This window comes from Musca vetustissima, unplaced genomic scaffold, assembly GCF_032173495.1.
Source record: "Musca vetustissima isolate MV318-11 ecotype Yass unplaced genomic scaffold, APGP_CSIRO_Mvet_v1 utg24363, whole genome shotgun sequence".
Classification (NCBI taxonomy): domain Eukaryota; kingdom Metazoa; phylum Arthropoda; class Insecta; order Diptera; family Muscidae; genus Musca; species Musca vetustissima.
The window spans coordinates 339,813-359,701 of NW_026884828.1; the positions used below are offsets into that span (position 1 = coordinate 339,813).

The 19,889-nt window shown below is 38.2% G+C and overlaps 6 protein-coding genes across 6 annotated transcripts in view; 2 read left to right on the plus strand and 4 right to left on the minus strand.

Annotated features, from left to right (window-relative positions):
* LOC133331861 (WD repeat-containing protein 26 homolog) overlaps positions 1-19,889 on the plus strand; it is a 155,103-nt gene that overhangs the window by 112,758 nt on the left and 22,456 nt on the right. The gene's annotated exons all lie outside the window — the stretch shown is intronic.
* Positions 556-2,472, minus strand: LOC133331883 (glycerophosphocholine phosphodiesterase GPCPD1). The gene has a single exon (XM_061540273.1). It carries the CDS (start codon positions 2,470-2,472, stop codon positions 556-558), a length of 1,917 nt encoding a protein of 638 aa, XP_061396257.1.
* On the minus strand, positions 4,460-8,208 carry LOC133331884 (glycerophosphocholine phosphodiesterase GPCPD1). Its single transcript, XM_061540275.1, has 2 exons — positions 8,146-8,208; positions 4,460-6,409 (listed from the first exon to the last, which is right to left on the minus strand). The coding sequence occupies exons 1-2, from the start codon at positions 8,206-8,208 to the stop codon at positions 4,460-4,462; spliced, it is 2,013 nt and encodes a 670-aa protein (XP_061396259.1).
* Positions 10,094-12,211, minus strand: LOC133331885 (tRNA (uracil-5-)-methyltransferase homolog A). The gene is made up of 4 exons (XM_061540276.1): positions 11,996-12,211; positions 11,767-11,934; positions 10,457-11,588; positions 10,094-10,392 (listed from the first exon to the last, which is right to left on the minus strand). Exons 1-4 carry the CDS (start codon positions 12,209-12,211, stop codon positions 10,094-10,096), a joined length of 1,815 nt encoding a protein of 604 aa, XP_061396260.1.
* On the plus strand, positions 14,309-16,032 carry LOC133331849 (COP9 signalosome complex subunit 1b). Its single transcript, XM_061540231.1, has 4 exons — positions 14,309-14,348; positions 14,435-15,154; positions 15,214-15,885; positions 15,935-16,032. The coding sequence occupies exons 1-4, from the start codon at positions 14,316-14,318 to the stop codon at positions 16,016-16,018; spliced, it is 1,509 nt and encodes a 502-aa protein (XP_061396215.1). The 5' UTR covers positions 14,309-14,315; the 3' UTR covers positions 16,019-16,032.
* On the minus strand, positions 16,197-17,365 carry LOC133331886 (corepressor interacting with RBPJ 1). Its single transcript, XM_061540277.1, has 3 exons — positions 17,294-17,365; positions 16,537-17,231; positions 16,197-16,476 (listed from the first exon to the last, which is right to left on the minus strand). The coding sequence occupies exons 1-3, from the start codon at positions 17,363-17,365 to the stop codon at positions 16,197-16,199; spliced, it is 1,047 nt and encodes a 348-aa protein (XP_061396261.1).

Sequence of the window (19,889 nt, forward strand, 5' to 3'; positions counted from 1 at the left end):
GCACACATTACAGGAATACATATGTATATACCATACCGGAACTTTTTACATACCCTAAGCTATGTTACATATTAAAAAGTTTAATATTCTGTCAATAAATAAATTTACTTTGAAAATGTAACAAGGCTCGTCCGTGGATTTTCTTTTTTCAGTGGATTGTCGATTAGTTCCAATGCAAGCCCTACACCTTAAGATGTCCCTTGTCGTTATCAGAAACACATCCGACACATTTAATATTCTGTCAAAGTAAATACATTTACTTTGAAGATATAACAAGGCTCGTCCGTGGATTTTCTTTTTTCAGTGGATTGTCGATTAGTTCCAATGCAAGCCCTACACCTTAAAATGTCCCTTGTCGTTATCAGAAACACATCCGACAGTCTATAACTGTCACAGCTGAATTTTAAAAGTTCGAAGTCAACCGAGTCTTACCTGAAATAGGCATTGCCTATTCTAGAACATTTGCCGATCGTTTGAAAGAAAAAAAGTAGACCTTTAATTCAGACGACTTGAGTCAAAGACTCGGTTTATTGAGGTTTTCAGGTATATCGGTGACTACAGCTCGTCTGCAGTGCGCACTCGAGGCCAAAATGGGGAATGTGTGTCCGGCGCGCCTTCACTTACACTGACATTGCCGGCAACGATACATTGCCGTAAGAAAATTTGCTGCATTTCAGGTGCTTGGAAGAATGAGAAGCGCTTTCTTTTCTCCACCAAATCGTCTAGGCGATCATAGACCAGTCCGGCCACTTCCAGATGCCTCAAATTGACTAGTGCTGCCGAAGTGTTCAATTGGTCTCCCCATACAAAGAGTACCTGTTGTAATTGGAACAGTGCTTTCAACTCCTGCTCTGGGACAGATTGAATCAAGTCACCCGCATGTATGGACACTCCCAGTATCTCCGAGGATTGGACGAAGTTGATTGCACTTGTCAGAGATCTGGTACGTAGGTCAGCATACGGTTCCCAAGGGCTCCTCTGACCAACCGTCAATAGGACAACGGGAAAGACGTGCTGTTTGAAGCGTATCATGCTACATATGTCGGCATCGAAACTAGTGAAAATCAGTGGACGACCACAACTATTCTGCATGCTGGCCATCAGAATGGTGTCGACATATTTGTTCTTATCTAAGGACTGTAGATACTCCAAGGACCCACTGCTTAACAATTGGGGCCATTTCACCTCCATTATGAGGCCCACCGATAAGGGTAGGTATTTGAAGACATCCACCAAACGAGGAAATAGCATTTCCCGTTCATCCACAAAATCCGAATTCAAGTGCGACAGCTCAACCATGGCTCCATTTAAGAATACAAATACTCGGCGCTGCCGCAATTCTTCATAGGTCATCCGATTGATGTAGACAAAATGCATGTCGAAATTGGATGCCTTGTTCCTCTGATTCGCCGTGTAAAAGCCACAATCGCTGTAAACTATGGGGACGTAATCCTTAGTCAGCTGAATATCCAGTTCCACCATGTCACTGTGTAGTCTGTAGGCCCTGAGGAAACTTTGAATCGTATTTTCTAAAGCCCTTGCCGAGTGGTAATAAAAGCTTTTACCTACCCCCCTGTGGGCCACGTCGAGGGTGGGCCAGTTCGGTGGCCAATAATGATGAAAACTCGACCTGAAATTTAATTCTGCAGCAATTGGCAGAGGCTCTATCCGAACATAGGGCAATGTCAGCCAGCCAATTCTCTGTTTTTGCCACTTCTCGATAATGGGCAACTCCAAGATGCCTTCGCCAGATTGAAAGTAGGACCCGAGGATAGTAACTTCGCCCAAATGTTCTCCCTCCCTGGATTTGATGTTGAGAACGTAGTAGTTTTCAAAGCCCAGTGGAACTGTTATGTGGTAGATCATTGTCTGACCAGGCTTATAGAATTCACCCAATCCACTTTGAGCTCGTAAATTCGATTTTTTAAAGACGAAGCGGGCTACTTCAATTTCGACATCGCTATTTAACTCCGACCGGGACTCATCCAAAGGGAAACTTTCCAGCTTTATGTTGTATTTCAGATTTCGTATGAAGTGTGAAAACGATGTGAAGCGAATGTGTTGCGGCCAAATAAATTTTATTTGTACTATCAGTTCTCCACGCAACCATCCTTTCTCGTTTTGCACACCTCCCCCAATCGCCGTGGGATGAGCTTCGCCGAACTTCAATGAGCCCTGGTTACGGTACATTTCGTAGGCTTCAAGTACACGAGCATGCTGTTGTCCTTCCCACCGTCGTATCCTCTTTAGTCCCCTTGAATCCTTGTAGTAGATGAAAAACCGATAATAGATTCGCAGTGCCGAGCACATTGGTATTTTCAGGAACCACCGAAGGGGGTTACGTCTTCGCTGTTTCATTTCCAGACTCCTGTCAACGTTCCAGTGGCCCAGTTTTACATGATCCCCAGTTATGCCAAGTCCTTCTCCGGGTCTCAAAGCCTCGTGCAGCTCAACTTCAAAGTGTTTAATCATTGGTATACATTTAAAACTTCTAAAAGAAAAAAATAATTTTCGGAGATATCCAAAAGTATTTCAATAAAAAATCGGCATAACCTGTAACCACAGTTAGCCAGTTGGTTACTAAATAGTGAATCTTTCTCCGAGTAACTAGTGCTTACTGAAGGAAAGAGCGATGACTGCAATTCGCTTTTGCTAGAGCTGGAATTATTTTACGTTGAGGCAAAGCTTTTCCCCGAAAATTAAAAAATCCGACTCATCAAATAATTTTGCATAACTGTTTTTTTATTTATTATTATGTTATATTTTTTCTATTTTTTTAAGAAATTGTGTTGCGCCCTTGGATCCTATTTTGAACTTTTAAATGATCTGCTACACAATAGCCTATTTCAGATTGTGTTGATTCAATTTACATAATGATGTATTTCGCAATATCATTGTGGACGTTACACATACATACATTACATATGTATGTATTAATAAATCAACACGCACTTTTTTGGCCAATAAATACTTTATAGCGAGTTGCGTAGTTGTCATTCAAACCCCGAGCGCCACGCGGTAAGAGCCTTTCGTTGCCTATATCTTCATTAACCTCTGGTATTCCCAAGCAGATTAACGCTTGGTTCTGATTTGAAAACTAACATAAAAGACTTTTCGGATATATCTTACCTTTTAGTTCTATTGTTAGTCAGAAGCTCGTGGGTATTGGTTGTTGTCAACGCCAGACTGCCGGAAACGTTTATCGCGCACACTAACCACACCAAGTGGCTCCATCTGTGTGTGGTTATCATCTGCTGCCGCTGTGTGGTGAGTCTGTGTAAAACTTTCAACTTGAATATAGATCCGAATATCCCCACTATGCCAAAGCAGCAATTGGTTGGCTGTTTATAATATCTGGTGTGGTTATTAATTACAATGAACTTTTTTTGTAGAGCCCTTTTGATGTTCGGCAATAACTTTTTCAATACCTCACCTAGTAGATTACTGTTAGTTCTATTGTAGGCTTCATAAACGGCTTCTCCATACACCAATGATTGAATTGTACACACTGTGTATTTGATTACGAAAATAATTCCGCTTTTCGAAATTAATTTGCGTCAGATTTCTCTGTTTTGGTATTTGCACTGCTCAACCATCGAATCGCAACTGAGAAATGCAAACTCCGTTAGCATATCTCAGGTCCACTTGGTTAGTTAGAAAGAACCCGAGTCGTTCTGAGCGTTTGTTTTAGGAATGTTGTTGTAAGCACAGACCAACAATATGATTGTTGTTCTCGTATTATATTCAAATGGTTTTAGGAATTTTAATGATCCGCACATCAAATAGCACACACAAACACACGGCACACCAATGGCATCATTTGGACCGCCGGCGGTGAATGAAAGAAACAAGTTATCAATATACCGACAAATCATATATGACTCAAACGAGCTGTAGTAAAAATGTTCGAAACAAAAATTGAATTTCCCTATAAAATCCACGTGAATGGCGGACAAAGTCAAGATCTTCCCTATTTTCTAACTTGATTTGTAGACGTTCCAGTGGTATTAAATCATGCCCCCATCGAAAAGAACTTTTCTTTAACTACAAAACGACAAAAATAGTATGTTAATTAATTTTCTTATCATTTAAGTTTTTAAATACGCACATATGTTCATATATGCACAGAAAAAAGTCTTCAGTTCATTTGTCAGTCGTTTGAAAATCACCAACATTTCAAATCGAGAATAAGGGAGTGGTGTTCCCTTAAATCAGTTCTAGCACATCGACTTGATCATCGGTACTCTCCCAAAATATACACCTCGTATGGATTAAGCAGAAATGCTATAAAATTGTTTTTTAAATGGGGTTTTATTACTACTTGAGAAAACAATAACAAAAATAGCGAGCGGTGAACAACGACTGCCGGCATATGTATTATTTATTAACAGTACTTACATATTTTGCGCATAACTCTTCCTACAAAACATACATATATATTTACATTACTTTCTTATTTCTACTGACGGCACTGCCCTTGGAATTCGTCAAGGGATAGGGTGGAATTAAAGAAAGATCGATTTTTATGTTCCGGCATGTAGAGATCGCTGCGGTCGTAACAGGTAGCGGTAGCGCCTATTTTCTGGAAATATTTGACGGCCTCTTTGGAATTGCAGTCATCACCCCATACCAGCGCAATTTGGCCCAATGATCGAGCCTTAGACATCATTGCAGCGGCATTCTCATTGTCAATAAAGTCTTCGGCATGGGGAGCTGTGCCTGCCAACTCGAATGCCTGAGCATTGTTCAGAGCATGTTGGAAAGTTCTTGTACGGAGGTCGAGGAAAGGTTCCCACTTCTTGGTTTCGCCCATCGAAAGGAACATCACAGGGAATATATTCTGCTTGAAGCGCAGCATGGTACATATGTCAGCATCGAAGCTGGAGAATATTAGTGGCCTGCCGCATCCATTGTGTATAATCGTCTCCACGACCCGATCTACAAAAAAGTTTTTATCAAGTGTCTGCTCTGCCTCAACACCGCCACACTTCTTTCGCTGCGGCCACTTTATTTCGACATCAATGCCCAATGTTTTGGGCAATGCTTGCAGAACATCGACCAAGCGTGGGAATATACGTCGCTCAGCTACTGGCTCCGAATTGTGCGAGGGGTATTCATTAATTTCATTGTTGATGATTGCGAAGACTCGCAATGCACATAGCTCAGCATAGGTGACATCTTTTATTAGGACATACTCCAGTTGGGAAACATCGGTGACCAGTTTTCCTTGAGGAGCAGTTCGTAGCCCAAAATCATGGTATATGACAGGTACCCCATCCGAAGTCAAATGAACATCTAATTCGACCATATCGGCAAAAACTTCGTAGGCCTTCAGAAATGATGCCACCGTATTCTCTCGTTCCTCTGGAGGATTGACGATATAACTTTTTCCATTTCCCCTGTGACCAACATCTAAGATTGGCCAGCTTTTTGGCCAGTAATGGGCATACGTTGTGCGAAAATCTAAAATTCCGACATTGCTGAAAGGCCTTACAACCAAAAATGGCAGTTTCAACCGCGCTATGACCGCCGATTCGCTTCCACTTTTCTCCCCCTCTGTGATAATTTTTAGTTCAATTTCTCCCTCACTACCCTCCAGCTGGGATGCGTCTATAACCGTTCTACCCATTAGCCTTCCATCTGCAGTATGAAATAACAAAGCGTACGCCGGATTAATTGTCGTAGGAACTGTCACGTGGAATATTACAACCTCATTGCGTTTGTGCGTCACTCCCTGTGAGTTTTGTTTCTGCAGGAGACTCTCGCCGTTGTTCATTTTGACCACTTCAACGTTTACACCAACCGCTGAGACATCCAATACTGTATGCAGATCCGTTTCCAATGGAACCAACTTGATCAACACATTTTCTGGGTCAAACTTTTCAATGTCGTGGACCTGAAACATGTGTTCTCTTTCGAATTTGAACTGATGAATGATTTCATTTGTTATCCATCCTCTATTTAATTGCACATCGCCGCTTTCGTTCTGCCCAAACACATCGATTTGTGGACAGTGATTGGCACAGCTGCCAACGGAACGTGGTTTCATGTGGCTCTCCCAGAGCCGTATGTGCCTCTGACCTTTCTGATCCTTGACGTAAGTGAAATAACGATAATGGATGTTTCGACATGCCTGCAGCAGGACTTTAGCTGTCCATTCCATGGTATCATTTCTTCGCTCCAGAGTAACGGCGTCCTCCAATCGCCATTCACCTAAAGCCTTGTGATCTCCTGTCAAGCCCATATATTCATTGGATTCGAGTTCATCTTTTACCAGAACACTGAATGACCGGAGCATTGGTACGCAGCTCGGCGTAACAACTTCATCTTTCCCTAAAATATCGGGGTTGGGGTTTGCATCGGCCCTGCTATGTGTTGTGACGGCAGCTGCATCTCCGAACGTGTCACTCTGTTGAGAAAGAATGACCAATAATATTAGACAAAAGTATTGCCCCATTGTCATGCTAATCGAATGAAAGTAAAATTATGCGAAGCGAACAATGAGCGGTTTCCGATTAAATACGTATACACATGATTGACAGAACTCGTGTACTGATGTGTTTGTCTCAAATGCCTAGCAAAGTCAACTGTCGAGACCTTACATCTACAATCTACATGCTGATAAGTCGCTAAATGTGACAGAATAGAATAAGGAAAGCGAGGGGCCGCGGGTTTCACAGCTTTATGAACCCCGTAAAAAGACAATAAAAATACATTTGCAGAGTTTAGCTTTTATAGCTCTGATTTGATTAGTTCTGCACTTGTTTCTGTCGCAATCCGGTTCTGATCTACATCGAATCACTTTATAAGATCCATAAAACAAAATATTTGTCCCACATCAAACAGTGATATTCAAGCTTAGCTTGCGAATAGTAAGTAAAACAAACAACGTACTTTACCAATTTGATTTAGAAAACAGTATTCAGAGAATATGTCTACTGCTGGATCAAGCAGGAGACTTATCCACTGGATTTGCACTCTGAGGCATGTTTGCTTCATTTACCTGGAAGATGCCGAAGTGTTGTTGTTGGGAACGCCAAGAAAATGAGTTAAGATTTTGGTTTCGACTACATATGAGGTTTGGCGACGTCAGTAGGAACAACACCTTTGGAAATTGTAAACAAGTTGCGTAAATCTTACATTGTCTTGAGATTTTTAATAAAAACTGGTAGCTTTGAGCGCAGAAAACGACCATAACCGGCTATGAAAGAATATTTATTCACTCAACACCGTAGTAAACGTATCTTAAGTCACCCACATACTAAAAGACTTTCTACTTTGGTGCAAATGTTAGCCTTCTTGCGCAAATAAGAGATATAAACATCATATAAATTTTGAGTACGTTGGCGCCTGGCCAAGAGAACATTTGTTTATGGCCGTTCAAATTTGTAGGCCCAACCAACGAAAATGTTTGAAGCGTAAATGTGTGAACATTAGTATGGCATGGTAAAAAGAAGCACAAGCAGATATCAATTACATAAAAGACAAACCCTCCTATATGTCTACATGTCCTAATTAACAAAAGCTAAGTCCATCAAATATTGAACTCGGCAAAGCCTTGATTTGAAACTAGTATTTAATCCGTGAGAATTTTCATGTCCAAATGTGGGTACCATAACGAATTGAGTAATGCCAATAACATTTATATTCAAGGAATTCTGGTATTTAGTTCCAAACCAGAAGTCATTCGTGGAATGTTAATGTGGAGACGAATTATCTAAATCTCAGTAGAGCCGAGATTTTAACAAACGTTTAAACTATACAGCTAAGCAATAACAATCATGAATCATGGGAAGGCTGTCCATAACAACAACTCGCGCATGTTTTACCCAACCTTTCCCCGAATCTTATAAAGAATTTTAATTTCATCCAATGTCTGTCTGCGAACTATGTGCGAAATAATAAGAAAACAAAGAACAATACAAATCTGCTGACAACAATCACACAGAGCCTACACGTCAATGACCTTTGTCGTCAGTCGGAATAAGTGCAAAAATGAAATGTATATGAACCCACCATTGCTCTGAATGGTGTATGACATAGATGATAGAATATTTACTCTTTGATTGCAGTGGTCCAGAATGAATTTCAGATGAATTCACCATTGGATGATGTATGAAGACAAATTCTAGTGAATGTATTTACAGTTTGATTGCAATCTTCCACCGTTAGGAGATTATCCGCAAGCAAAACGGCCGGAACAGACATATTATGCTCTCGGAATCTGTCCACAGATTCAGTTGGCTTCCGGGTTTCTAATTACTTTCGGTGTTTTGTCACACTTAGCACACACTCATGTTGATATGATTTCCCTCGAATTGGTTGATAATTTGTTAAAGGTGCGACATTGTAACTGTACAATTTCGAAGTGTTCGTTGTTTAGTAGTTTTACAGATGTATGACAAACTCGAACAAAAACTATTTTTTTTTTTTTTTTGTTTTTCTTTCTTTAAATCGTTCTTCCTTGTTCTTTGTAGATTATGATTGCCTTTACTTGACTTTGTCACCGTGGTTATTTTTCTTTAGCTTACTCAGTTGAATAACGATATATGGACGTTTGTTTGGCCTTTATAACCCAAGCAAAACAGCAAACGGTAGCTTTCTTCGAGCTTTTTGTCGTCCGTCCGGTACAGCACATTCGTTGTTATTGCATCAAAAAATATAATATAATTTATAAAGAATATCAAACGATAAACTATTTTCGTTGTGTGTGATGATAATAGTCGAACAGTTGTCGTCTATAGCGTGCCACTGCCACATTGTTTATGGGCCTGAACTCTTCGTAGTAATAGTTTTTGCTTTGCCGCTCTCAGATACACATCCCCATGTGTGAAGAGAAATGATACCTGCCAATGTGCATTGTCTGAAACAATGGGGGTGAATGCGTCCATGTACCGCCCGCATCTGTCAAAACATCTGAGCAGCACGTGAACGTGACTGGCTGTTAATGAGTTGTAGAACGAGAAGAATCAATATCCGTAAACATGTTTACGTTTCGTTGAAGCTTTTTTGTTTGCTTTTGTTTTTCTCAGACACTATTCCAAGTCATTACTCGCAACTTGTGCTTTGCCCAAGTTTTATTTTAAGACTGTAAACAAAACACAAACAACGTCAAAGACTTCTAGCTAATATATTAAAATTATTATGCGAGAATACACATACATCCGATGTCGGGGGGTGTGTTTAGCGCTAAATGTTAGAGCTTTTGTTCTCAAGGTTTTCTAATTTTGATATTTGTTGTGTTGTCAGGTACAGGTTTTCTTGTTGAAACAAATTCAGTAAAATATACAAGTGATTTACTGGCATACTTAAAATCCATATGTATGTATATAATTCTGAATAGAAAAAACCAAACAGTTAATATTTTATTTGTAAACAAAAATAAAATGAATGTCAATGGTGGTACATATATACACATGTTTTCCTCATGGATATTTATTTCGTGGCCAAAGTCCATGTTGACGTCCTGATTATGCGTGATAGCGTCTCACATTCATTGATGTCGTTCCTATTTTCCGTATTAAGGACCTTTTATATTAAAGTACAAACGATATTTTAACAGATATGTATATTTTTAACACTGATTTAGATGAATATAAAATTAATATTGCAATAGTTTCTATCCATGATTGTACCATTGAAAAAAATAGCAATGTCTACCTACATTTTTATATATTCAGATATCTGTAAGGAAACTATAGCTTACATTTAAGATTTTGCAGCAAAATATTCAGTCGTAAATTCGTTTAATTTATCTCAGTGCCACACGGGATTATTTCTATAGTATATTATTTACCTTCAATTAAAATCAATAAAAGCGAATCTGGTGTGTAGTTAATTCAATTATCTTTTCCAAACAGCCACATCACCGTACTGAAAAGCTCTTTAATTTAAAAATGGAGAACAATCTTCGAGAAATAGCGTTAGGAAATATCGTTGGGACATACCTAGTTTGCGAGCGAAGCCGAAAGACTTTATTGACGTTACCACTCGAATAATGTTTGTTTTTATACTCATACTCAAATGTAGCTGAAGAACGACCAAGTTGTTTCGTAAGACAATTCTTAAATATAGTTTTATTGTTAGATACGGATTATGATGTCTGGTTATCTGTCCCGTCTCCTAAATGCTTTGAATGGTGTTCGGCACATGATGTTTGATTTTCGTCATTGCCTGTTCTTTCAAACAGGATAACCATTTCTGTGTGGCTTGTGTGTGGAAACATATCAACCGCAACCGCTGTCACTGGATAAAACGGATCCCCTTTATATTGTTTAGATTGTGGTCGTCCCAGCTCAATCCAGTTTCGTTGAGCTCGTTGAGGATTGCAGGATATGTACACTAACCGTTTAATTGCAGCAGCCGCTCGAATTGCCGAAATTGAGCGGTTATCTATGAAAGGATAAAAATGCATTGTAATCGACGATGAATTATAATGAATGACGTTATTTCTTACGCAATCCTGCTCTAGGTGGATCAACAACGGCAATAAGATCTAATGGTGATCCGGGAGGTGTGCCGTAGGTAACTTCACGTACCATGGATTGTATATAGTCATCCGCATTTCCAGCGTAAAATTTACAATTATTTATTTTATTGTTTTCTGCATTGAATTCTGCGTCTTTTATGGCGTCCGGGATTATTTCAACACCCAAAACTTGTTTGCAATGCTTAGCAAATGCGAGTGCAATTGTCCCAGTTCCGCAACAAATGTCTAAAACCGTGGAATGAGCTTTAGGAGCAGCCAAATCAATGGCCTTCTGATACAGTACATTGGCGCCAGCAGTGTTAATTTGAAAAAATGCCAACGGACTGATTCTAAAGTTGAGACCATGAATTGTATCGAAGATATGTGTTGAGCCGCAAAGATGTTCCACAGGCGAAACCATTTGACCAGCTTCCCGGTGTTTTACATCTTGGTAGTACAAAGAGGTACATTTAAAGCCGCTTTCCTGGAGGTTGGCATAATATTCTTTTAAATCCTGTTTCAGTTCCATCAAATCACTTTCACATAAGTTAGAAGAGTAAATACCCGCAACCAACATAATTTCATTAGCGTTCGACGAAGACGTCCGAACCATCAACTGTTTAAAATGACCAGAGTTTGCCTCGGGATTGAACGGTTGAAATCTAGATTTTCTGACGAAATGTTGGAAGGATTTTGCTCCCCACTTCGCGGAATCGGGAATGTGTGGCAGAGACTCCACTTCGGCAACTTCCACTGAACCATCAGCGTAACTACCTAAACGAAATCCAACCACAATCTCACCTTGGCTATTTTTACCTATAGTAAATTCATTTTTGTTTCGGTAGCCGTCAATTTCTGGCGACGGAAGCACCCCTTCATATTGGAACTTTGCCAAATGATTGTTCGAATCTTTGTTGGTTTTCTTTAATTCATCTACAAATGTTTTTATTAACTCCTTCATATTGGAGTCCTTCTGTTTTAATTGGTCCTCGTATGGCATACCCGACAATGGACATGTTGCATCCGCTGAAGATCTTTGTCGCTTTTTAGAATCAACATCGTCGTTGGATCCGGCTTCTTTCCTTTTGCGTTGCAATGGGTCAGCTGAGGCCTTTGCAATCTAGGTATAGCGAAAATATTTTAAATCAATATTCTATACAAGTAAATGTTCAATATAATTATACATTCAAGAACATGTTTTCAAAAATATTTGAGCATGCAAAAAAATTTAATTTTGAATTCACTTCCTTCGCAATTCCTGTTCTGAAATACATTCAAGTAAATTTCAATATACATACCTGTGCTTGTAAAACTTTCCCCTTCCATTTGTATCCATTTAACAGCGACAATGCTTTTTCTTGATCCTCCTGGCTCCTAAAGCAAACAAATGCAAAATCTTTGCGCAGAGGCGATTTAATCTTGCTCATGTCCAGCTTGAGCTTATTTTTCAATAGTTTTTTAAATTCCTAAAATAAAAAATAATATTCAATTAGACTATCGAACGAGTAATTGCCAACTTTGTCATACCCCTATTCCGAAGTAGCCCAGATTTCGAACTTCAATTTTATATATTTCGGATGTGAACTCATTGCGCTGGAGATAGCCGAACTCTGAAGGTAATGCTTCACTAACAATTCCATTGCCTTCGTCTGATATATTGCCGACATCTTCAGGTTTTTCACAATCCTCCTGAGCATTTTTCGTCATCTCTTGGTCTTTAGCCTGTTGATCGCTTCCTCCCATCCTCAGCACGTGGCAGAATGTTTATGTCACCGCAAGCTCAAATTAAGTTGCACGTTCGAATCTGCCAGGTTAATGTTATTGCGTTGACTAATACAATCTATTTAGGTCGTAGTTTTATCTGTTATTGCAGTTACTTTTCGTTTTCAGAAAAAAAATTATTGAAGTTTATATGAATATATATAAATTCAAATGCTTCTTCTCTTGGACTCCAAAACAGCGGCACTCTAAATAAAATTATAGGCGAATGAAGTGGATGAGAGAAAAGAAAACCAAAACAGTGCTTCTCTGTGGGACATTCACTTATCATTGATAACTTACGAATTTCAAATGATTTGTGGTTGCTTGATGTATGACAAACATGAGAGGCCGCACTACCAAGCGTGGTTTTATATTTGTCGGGATCGGTGTTGAGAGTTTCTCTCTCTCACAGTGGTAAATTGCGAATTGTTTTGGAAAACCTTACCACAGGTAGGAAAAAAAATCGAAAAGGTACCTAAAATTCTACTTCAAATGATAATAAATCATAATTATCGAGAAATATTGGCCAATATTAATACCAGTTATTTGCATAAATAACATATGTTATAATTTAAGCGTAAATGTATGAATAATAAAAAAATCAAATACGTTTATGTAAAGTATCTTTTGTGAACAAAAAGTACGCTTGTTACAAAATTAAAAATCAATAATTACTCTCAAGAGAGAGAAACTCTCAACACCGATACCGAGGCCTATATAAGGTCAGGCCTATATAAGGTCGGCGAGTAAGCACAGGTAAAGTTTGCTGTCAAATCACATTTTGAAACATATACATACATACAAAATTATGTTAGACGTCAAAACGAAAATATTAATATTTTGTCAACATTCAATTAAATTTCAATTTATATCGTCTTTGTGAAGCACATTTGGAATATTTTAAGAGTTTAACGAAGATTTTCAAATAAATTATCCTAAAAATTATACATTGTGTTGTGTTTTGGCTGTGTTTTTTATTTAAAGGCGAAACAATTAGTTTTCGCTTTGGCAAAAAAAAATGACGTTAAACTTAAGTTTTCTCTATGAATTCGCTTACTGGCCGACCTTATATAGGCCTTGCTCCTGATAACCGTAAACCCGTTCGTTACAAATACTCTATATATAAGAGAAACCTGCTTCAATATTTTCTTCAAGCCACATAATGAATTGAACTTAAACTTAAGTTTTCTCTATGAATTCGCTTACTGGCCGACCTTATATAGGCCTTGCTCCTAATAACCGTAAACCCGTTCGTTACAAATGCTCTATATATAAGAGAAACCTGCTTCAATATTTTCTTCAAGCCACATAATGGATATTGCTGATACATCTACCTACTCAAGATCGTGTATGAAGCGAATATTATAGGTACTTTTTGTTGAAAATCCCCCAAAACTTTCAAACTTTTTGTTTACGTATGTTTTCATACGTTAAGCCAAATTATCTGCCCTTATCGGATCACGTAATTATTGAACCATGTACCTACCTTTCGTAGGTACATTATAAAAAATAATATATTTATTTTAAGAACGAAATATTTTGGAATCCACAAAATAAAATTGAAAAACTTGATTTTTTAAAAGCTGGGGCATTAGCTGTGTTTTTCTGCTACTTTTTGCGATGGTGCCAGTTATATATTTTTTCATTTGCAAGTCAAAAATATGCGGCTCTAAAAGTCTGGCATCACCAAACCAGTGGCAATAGCAGCTGTACGGGCATCATTTAGAACTCCGATTGATGGACGGACGAGATCAAGGTATATTTAATAAGGTAGCCGCATCGGCCCAGCTGTTGGACAAATAAATGTCAAAAATGTTGTTGTAATGTTGAACCAAAAAATTAAAAAACAAAATTATTTCGAAGAGCTTTTTTGGCAATACTTTTATTAACATTTTATACAAGAATTTGTGTTTAAAAATGTTGACAATCTTTTTTTATTTGCAAAATATTGATGACATATCAAAATACAACAACCGATTGGTTCTTGTATATCTACCTTGGACGAGATTATTGAAAGAAAAAACTTTGGTGTGATTTCGTGCAAAAAGTAATTGGTTCTTTACTGAATATACGCATTGTTGTAGACATGCCACAAATGCCACTGCCTCCTTTGGCACAGGTAAGAAACAAATGCATGCGGTTTAAAGAAATATCTGTCCTACGATTTTTCTTCTTTGTTCTATCTGCGGCACTTTTTTCGCTTAGAATGCTATCGAACCCATGCAAGTCGATGCTCCAATGGAGGATAACGACAATAACGAGGAACACCACCTAATTGTGGAGAATCCAACTTTGGACTTGGAGGTTTATGCAAATTCGTACGTGGGCTTGGCTCGACTATATCGTTTGATTTTCGTGGCCGACGTTTGTCCATCCCTGCGGCTGGAAGCTTTGAAGATGGCCATCAACTATGTAATGACCACCTACAACGTAACAATGTATCAAGTTTTACATAAAAAACTTAACGACATATATGTGAATAGTAACGGAACTGGTGGTGGGGGAGCGAACGTTTCTGGCGGTGCTCTTCCTGATATAGCGGCTCAACCGGCTTTGTCTGGTCAGGGTGATTTGCCAGTTTTTGATCAAAGTTGGGTAGAAGCGAAGAGTAAGAAAGCGGCCCTTAAATTGGAGAAGTTAGATTCGGACCTTAAAAACTTTAAATCTAGCTCAATTAAAGAGAGTATACGAAGGGGCCACGATGATCTCGGCGACCATTACCTAAGTTGCGGGGATTTGTCAAACGCACTTAAATGCTATTCGAGAGCGAGGGATTATTGCACCAGTGGCAAAGACGTGGTCAACATGTGTTTGAACGTGATAAAGGTGTCGCTGTATTTGCAGAATTGGTCGCACGTCCTGAGCTACGTTTCAAAAGCTGAGAGTACTCCCGATTTCAGTGAAAATTCGAAGGATGCAAATCAGGTTGGTGGCTTTATTTCGTTCGGGTCGTAATTATTTTTACAGAATGTATTTTTATATAGGCCGTTCTGACTCGTCTAAAGTGTGCGGCTGGATTAGCCGAATTGCAGACCAAAAAATACAAATTGGCTGCTAAATTCTTTCTGCAGGCCAGCTTTGATCATTGTGATTTTCCCGAAATGATTTCACCAAACAATGTCGCCATGTATGGAGGTCTTTGTGCATTGGCGACTTTTGATCGTCAGGAACTGCAGAAAAATGTGATTTCATCAAGCTCATTTAAGTTGTTCCTTGAATTGGAACCGCAACTAAGGGATATTGTATTTAAATTTTATGAATCCAAATATGCGTCATGTCTAACACTACTCGACGAAATAAGGGATAACCTTCTATTGGATATGTACATTGCACCCCATGTCAATACCCTATATACTAAAATTCGAAACCGTGCTTTGATTCAGTACTTCAGTCCTTATCTATCAGCCGATATGCGTAAAATGGCTACAGCCTTCAACCGCACTGTTGAAGCTCTCGAGAACGAGGTAATGCAATTGATACTGGAAGGACAAATACAGGCGCGCATAGACTCACACAATAAGATTCTTTATGCCAAGGAAACCGACCAACGCAGCAGCACCTTCGAGAGAGCCATTCTGATGGGAAAGGAGTATCAAAGACGCACGCGGATGCTAGTGCTAAGAGCTGCTCTACTTAAGAGCAATATTCATGTTAAGGTCTGTAGTTCATAATGACGGGAGGATAAATTGATAATTTTTCTTTCAGAGTATTCCACGGGATTCTGGAAATCACGTAACCGATTTATGTGTTGCTGCCGGTTCAAGTACCCCAACTACCGCAAGAATTTAATACCCCTGCATATTAATTTACCAATGGCCCATTTCGTTTTCACGTTTGCTTGAAATATCATGATTATGAATATGAATAAAAAATTATTTTATTTTCATTTTTATTTAAAAAACACACATATGTTTTATTGAATACTGCGTTACTTGCTGCTACAAAAATATTAAAAGTTAGAATAAATCTAACGTCTATGTCGGCGGTAACGCTCTTGGGATCTTGATTTGCTACGTGCACGATAACGTTCTCGAGACCTGGATCTAGATATGCTGCGTCTCTGTTTACGATACCTAGATATTGATCCACCGCGTTGCTGAGAACGCTGCCGAGATCTGGATCTTTGTCGGTCGTGTTTTTCCTGCCTCTCTTGCGAATCCGAACTTTTCAAAATTTTGTGGCTATCGTCTTTCTCAGAATCAGAAGATGAGGATGATTCCGAAGACGAAGAAACGTCTGATTTTGACCTTTTCTTGTTTTTTGTTTTATTCTTTTTCTTCTTCTCACTGCGTTTTTCCTTCTTTGACTTCCTTTTACCGCTCTTCTCTTTCTTGTCCTTCTTTAATTTTTCGATCTTCTCCAGTTTTTTAAGTAGTTTGAGCTTTTGTTCTTTAGTAAGCGATTTCAGAAATGTCTTCTCCGGATTTATTTCACGCTCCCCACTGACATTGCTATCATCCTCGGGATCGCTAGGAACGAGAGCGTGTGTTTGGCTGTTGGTGCTTTGTAGTTCTAGTGCAGATCGCTTCATCATCAATCCATCATTTTTCATTTGTTCTTCTAAGACCGATTTGGTCATGATTTCCGCAGCTTCGGCCTCTGAATGCAGTTTTCGGGCCTCACTCATCGATATGCTGTACATGGTACATTCTTTATCAGTGTTGATGTGCCCCCACTTGTGACATTTTATACATCTGACATTGCGGACCTGAATGCCGAAGGGCTGGTCACGAATTTCAGTATCGCCTTTACAATACGATTCTCGAGGAGCATTGTACTTACGTTGCCACTCAAATTTGTACTCTGGTTCATTGTCATCCTTTTCACGTTCTTTTCGTACTCCAGGTGGCGGCTCGTACATAAAATTTACACTAAGTTTGTCCCTGCTCTCTTTACTAATCATTGCCTTGTTTTCATGCAAATTTTGTTCCTTCTCATATTGGCTCCGAAGTTCCTCTTGTTTTTTCTTGTAGGCCTCGGCCTGCTGTTCGGCCATCCATACCTATAAAACAACCAACAACTTTCAGTAACAGTAAAACGGTGTATATTAAACAAAATTATTACCCGCTTTAAGTTGTCCCTGGACGCGGGATGAAAGAATTTTTTACACATGTAATTGTTGAAGCCTTTACCCATTTCTACCAAGCAATCTGAGCGAAAACAAACGATACGAGGATTTATATTCTGGAGTTGTGTCGTTTGAATAGCCGACTCAGTAAAATGAACGATCGGAACAGTTTCTAGTTCATTTGTCATCTTGTTTTTAGTCCAAGTCAGCTGATATCTACATATTTTGTCAGACTATGTTGTTTTGATTTGAAATTGATTATTATTTTTATTCGCAGTTTTGAAATATAATGCAATAACATTTTTATAGACAAATATATATATATATATATAATGTTTGACCGGGAATATATTTATATCAAAAAAGAAAATGGTGGGCCACATTACGCGAAGTTACTCTACTCATGGTTTTCAATTGATTTCAAACTTATTTTGATTATTGGATATTACTGTTGTATAAGTTATTTGACTGTCCGGGTTTTTATATTATATCATTAGAAATTATTTCTTGTTGTTCTTGTTTGCAATACACTACCTAACAATATAGATTAATATTCTATGCTATTTTTATCTACCTTAAAAATACTTATTTTTAGAGGCTGTAATTGCCGCTGATATAGTTGGGAGCGTTTTCATTTTTTTCTATGGCAAGCGAGGTATTGATAAGAGTAGTTCTTCCCCTGTGAAGTGTCAAAGGTGTATTTTTTTCGTTATTAGATATTATTTTAAATAATTCAAATTCTAATTTACAAATAATTCAAATTCTAATTTACAAATTTAAAATTCGAAGCAATAATAATTTATTGGTCCTTAAGCTGTTCGTTACAAAGTCTAGTAATTATTGTATTCTTCTATAATTAGTGAGTCCCCAAATGTTACATTAGTTGAATCGTACAAAAAACTAATTTTTGAAAATACTTTTTTATAAGCCTTCTGTTTATTAGTTCAATATACAATAAAATTACATTGATTCTGATGATACGATTCAATATTTAAATTTGAAAACTAATGTAACTCCTGGAAGCCAATAAAATTATTACTGTTCAAGTTAGATTGAGATGGAAAACGAACAAACAACGCATTTATTTGTTGAATACTTTTATATGTTTCACTATTACTTTTCAAGTAATTTATTTCTTTTAGTCGCTTCCTCCGCCCTTCTGCGTATATTTTTTGATGTCTCGGATGCATTAAGTTGCATTGTCCAAGGTATGTTAGTGTACGCAATACAATCTGCAACTTTCTTGCATTCGATAAGAAAAACATTCGATGCGTTGAGCACTGGTCCACCTCTGTATTCCAAAATGCAGGACATGCCACATTTTGCACATACATCAATGATTTTCTTTACATAATTTTTTTCAGTGATCTGTAAGTAGGTGAAATTAAAATCAGTATGTGCCATATTGAATTTATACCTGATGACGATGCAATCTATTTCGTTGAATCGCTTCCTTAAAGTACTCGAAATTCTGATGTATTGCTACCTGTAATTTATAATTAATTAATAATAATTATTTAATAATATTATGTTCCCCCTCTTCTGATTGCTATACTATGATCTTCAAACAATAAATCCAATAACAGAATGTAACTTGTAATAATAACCATATAAATGACTATACCTCTTCCAAGTCATGTAGGAATATTAAATTCTGGCGAAAGTGAAAGCCAAATGCCAGCTGAACTGCAACCAAAAAGAGCTCTTTAACATATGATTCAGCATCGGTCCATGGAAATTTGTGAGTTGTGCCTTTCAGTTGTAGTTCAGTTCTCATCAAATTAAAGTTGATGTTATCCTCGGTAATTGTTTTTATATCGTGTAACTCTCTAATATCCTTAAAATGTCCAAAATTAGTTGGGAGCAAAAACCAAACTGTATACGCAGAATAGGTTATGTACTCAAAAACACATCGAATATCTTGCAGAATGTAGAGGAATGCGGCTATCCTATGTTTGTCGGTTGCACTTCTACCCATAAGGGCAGCGGTCGTCAATGGGCCTAGCTCATGTTGTATCGTGACTTTACGTGTAGCATAAAGCTCACAAAAACGAATAATCGGACCATTTCTAGAAAAGGAAATTTATAGTGAAATTTTAGATCTGGGCAGCAAACTACCTACTTACAGGTCGCTATTTTCACACACAAAATCAAAAGTTATAAGTTCCAACCACCGACTCTGTACACAGTTTCCTCGCTGCAAGTCAGCCAATCGGGGAAAAATAATATCGGAGCAGTTGAAAAAGCGCGAATGAAATAATTCGGCGGAACATTTTTCAAGTGGGCCATTATTCACCTTGTACATGATTAAATGAGGATTGGAGTAAAAATCTCGAGTTGCTTCGACGAAAATATACCTTCCGTATGATTTCGTCACTTTTTCCCGAATTCTTCTGAGAGCCTTTTCGCGTGCTTCCTTTGAAGTGCATGGCACATCACTGTCGCTACTGTTATCATCAACTTCATCAGTTCTTACGTCGTGCTCGTCCTTTGACCGTGGCAATATAAATGTCACTGTAACTTTTCCACTTCTGATTTTAGGATATATAACATTCAGCTGATCATACGAGTCGTATTTGCTAGTGCAAACTA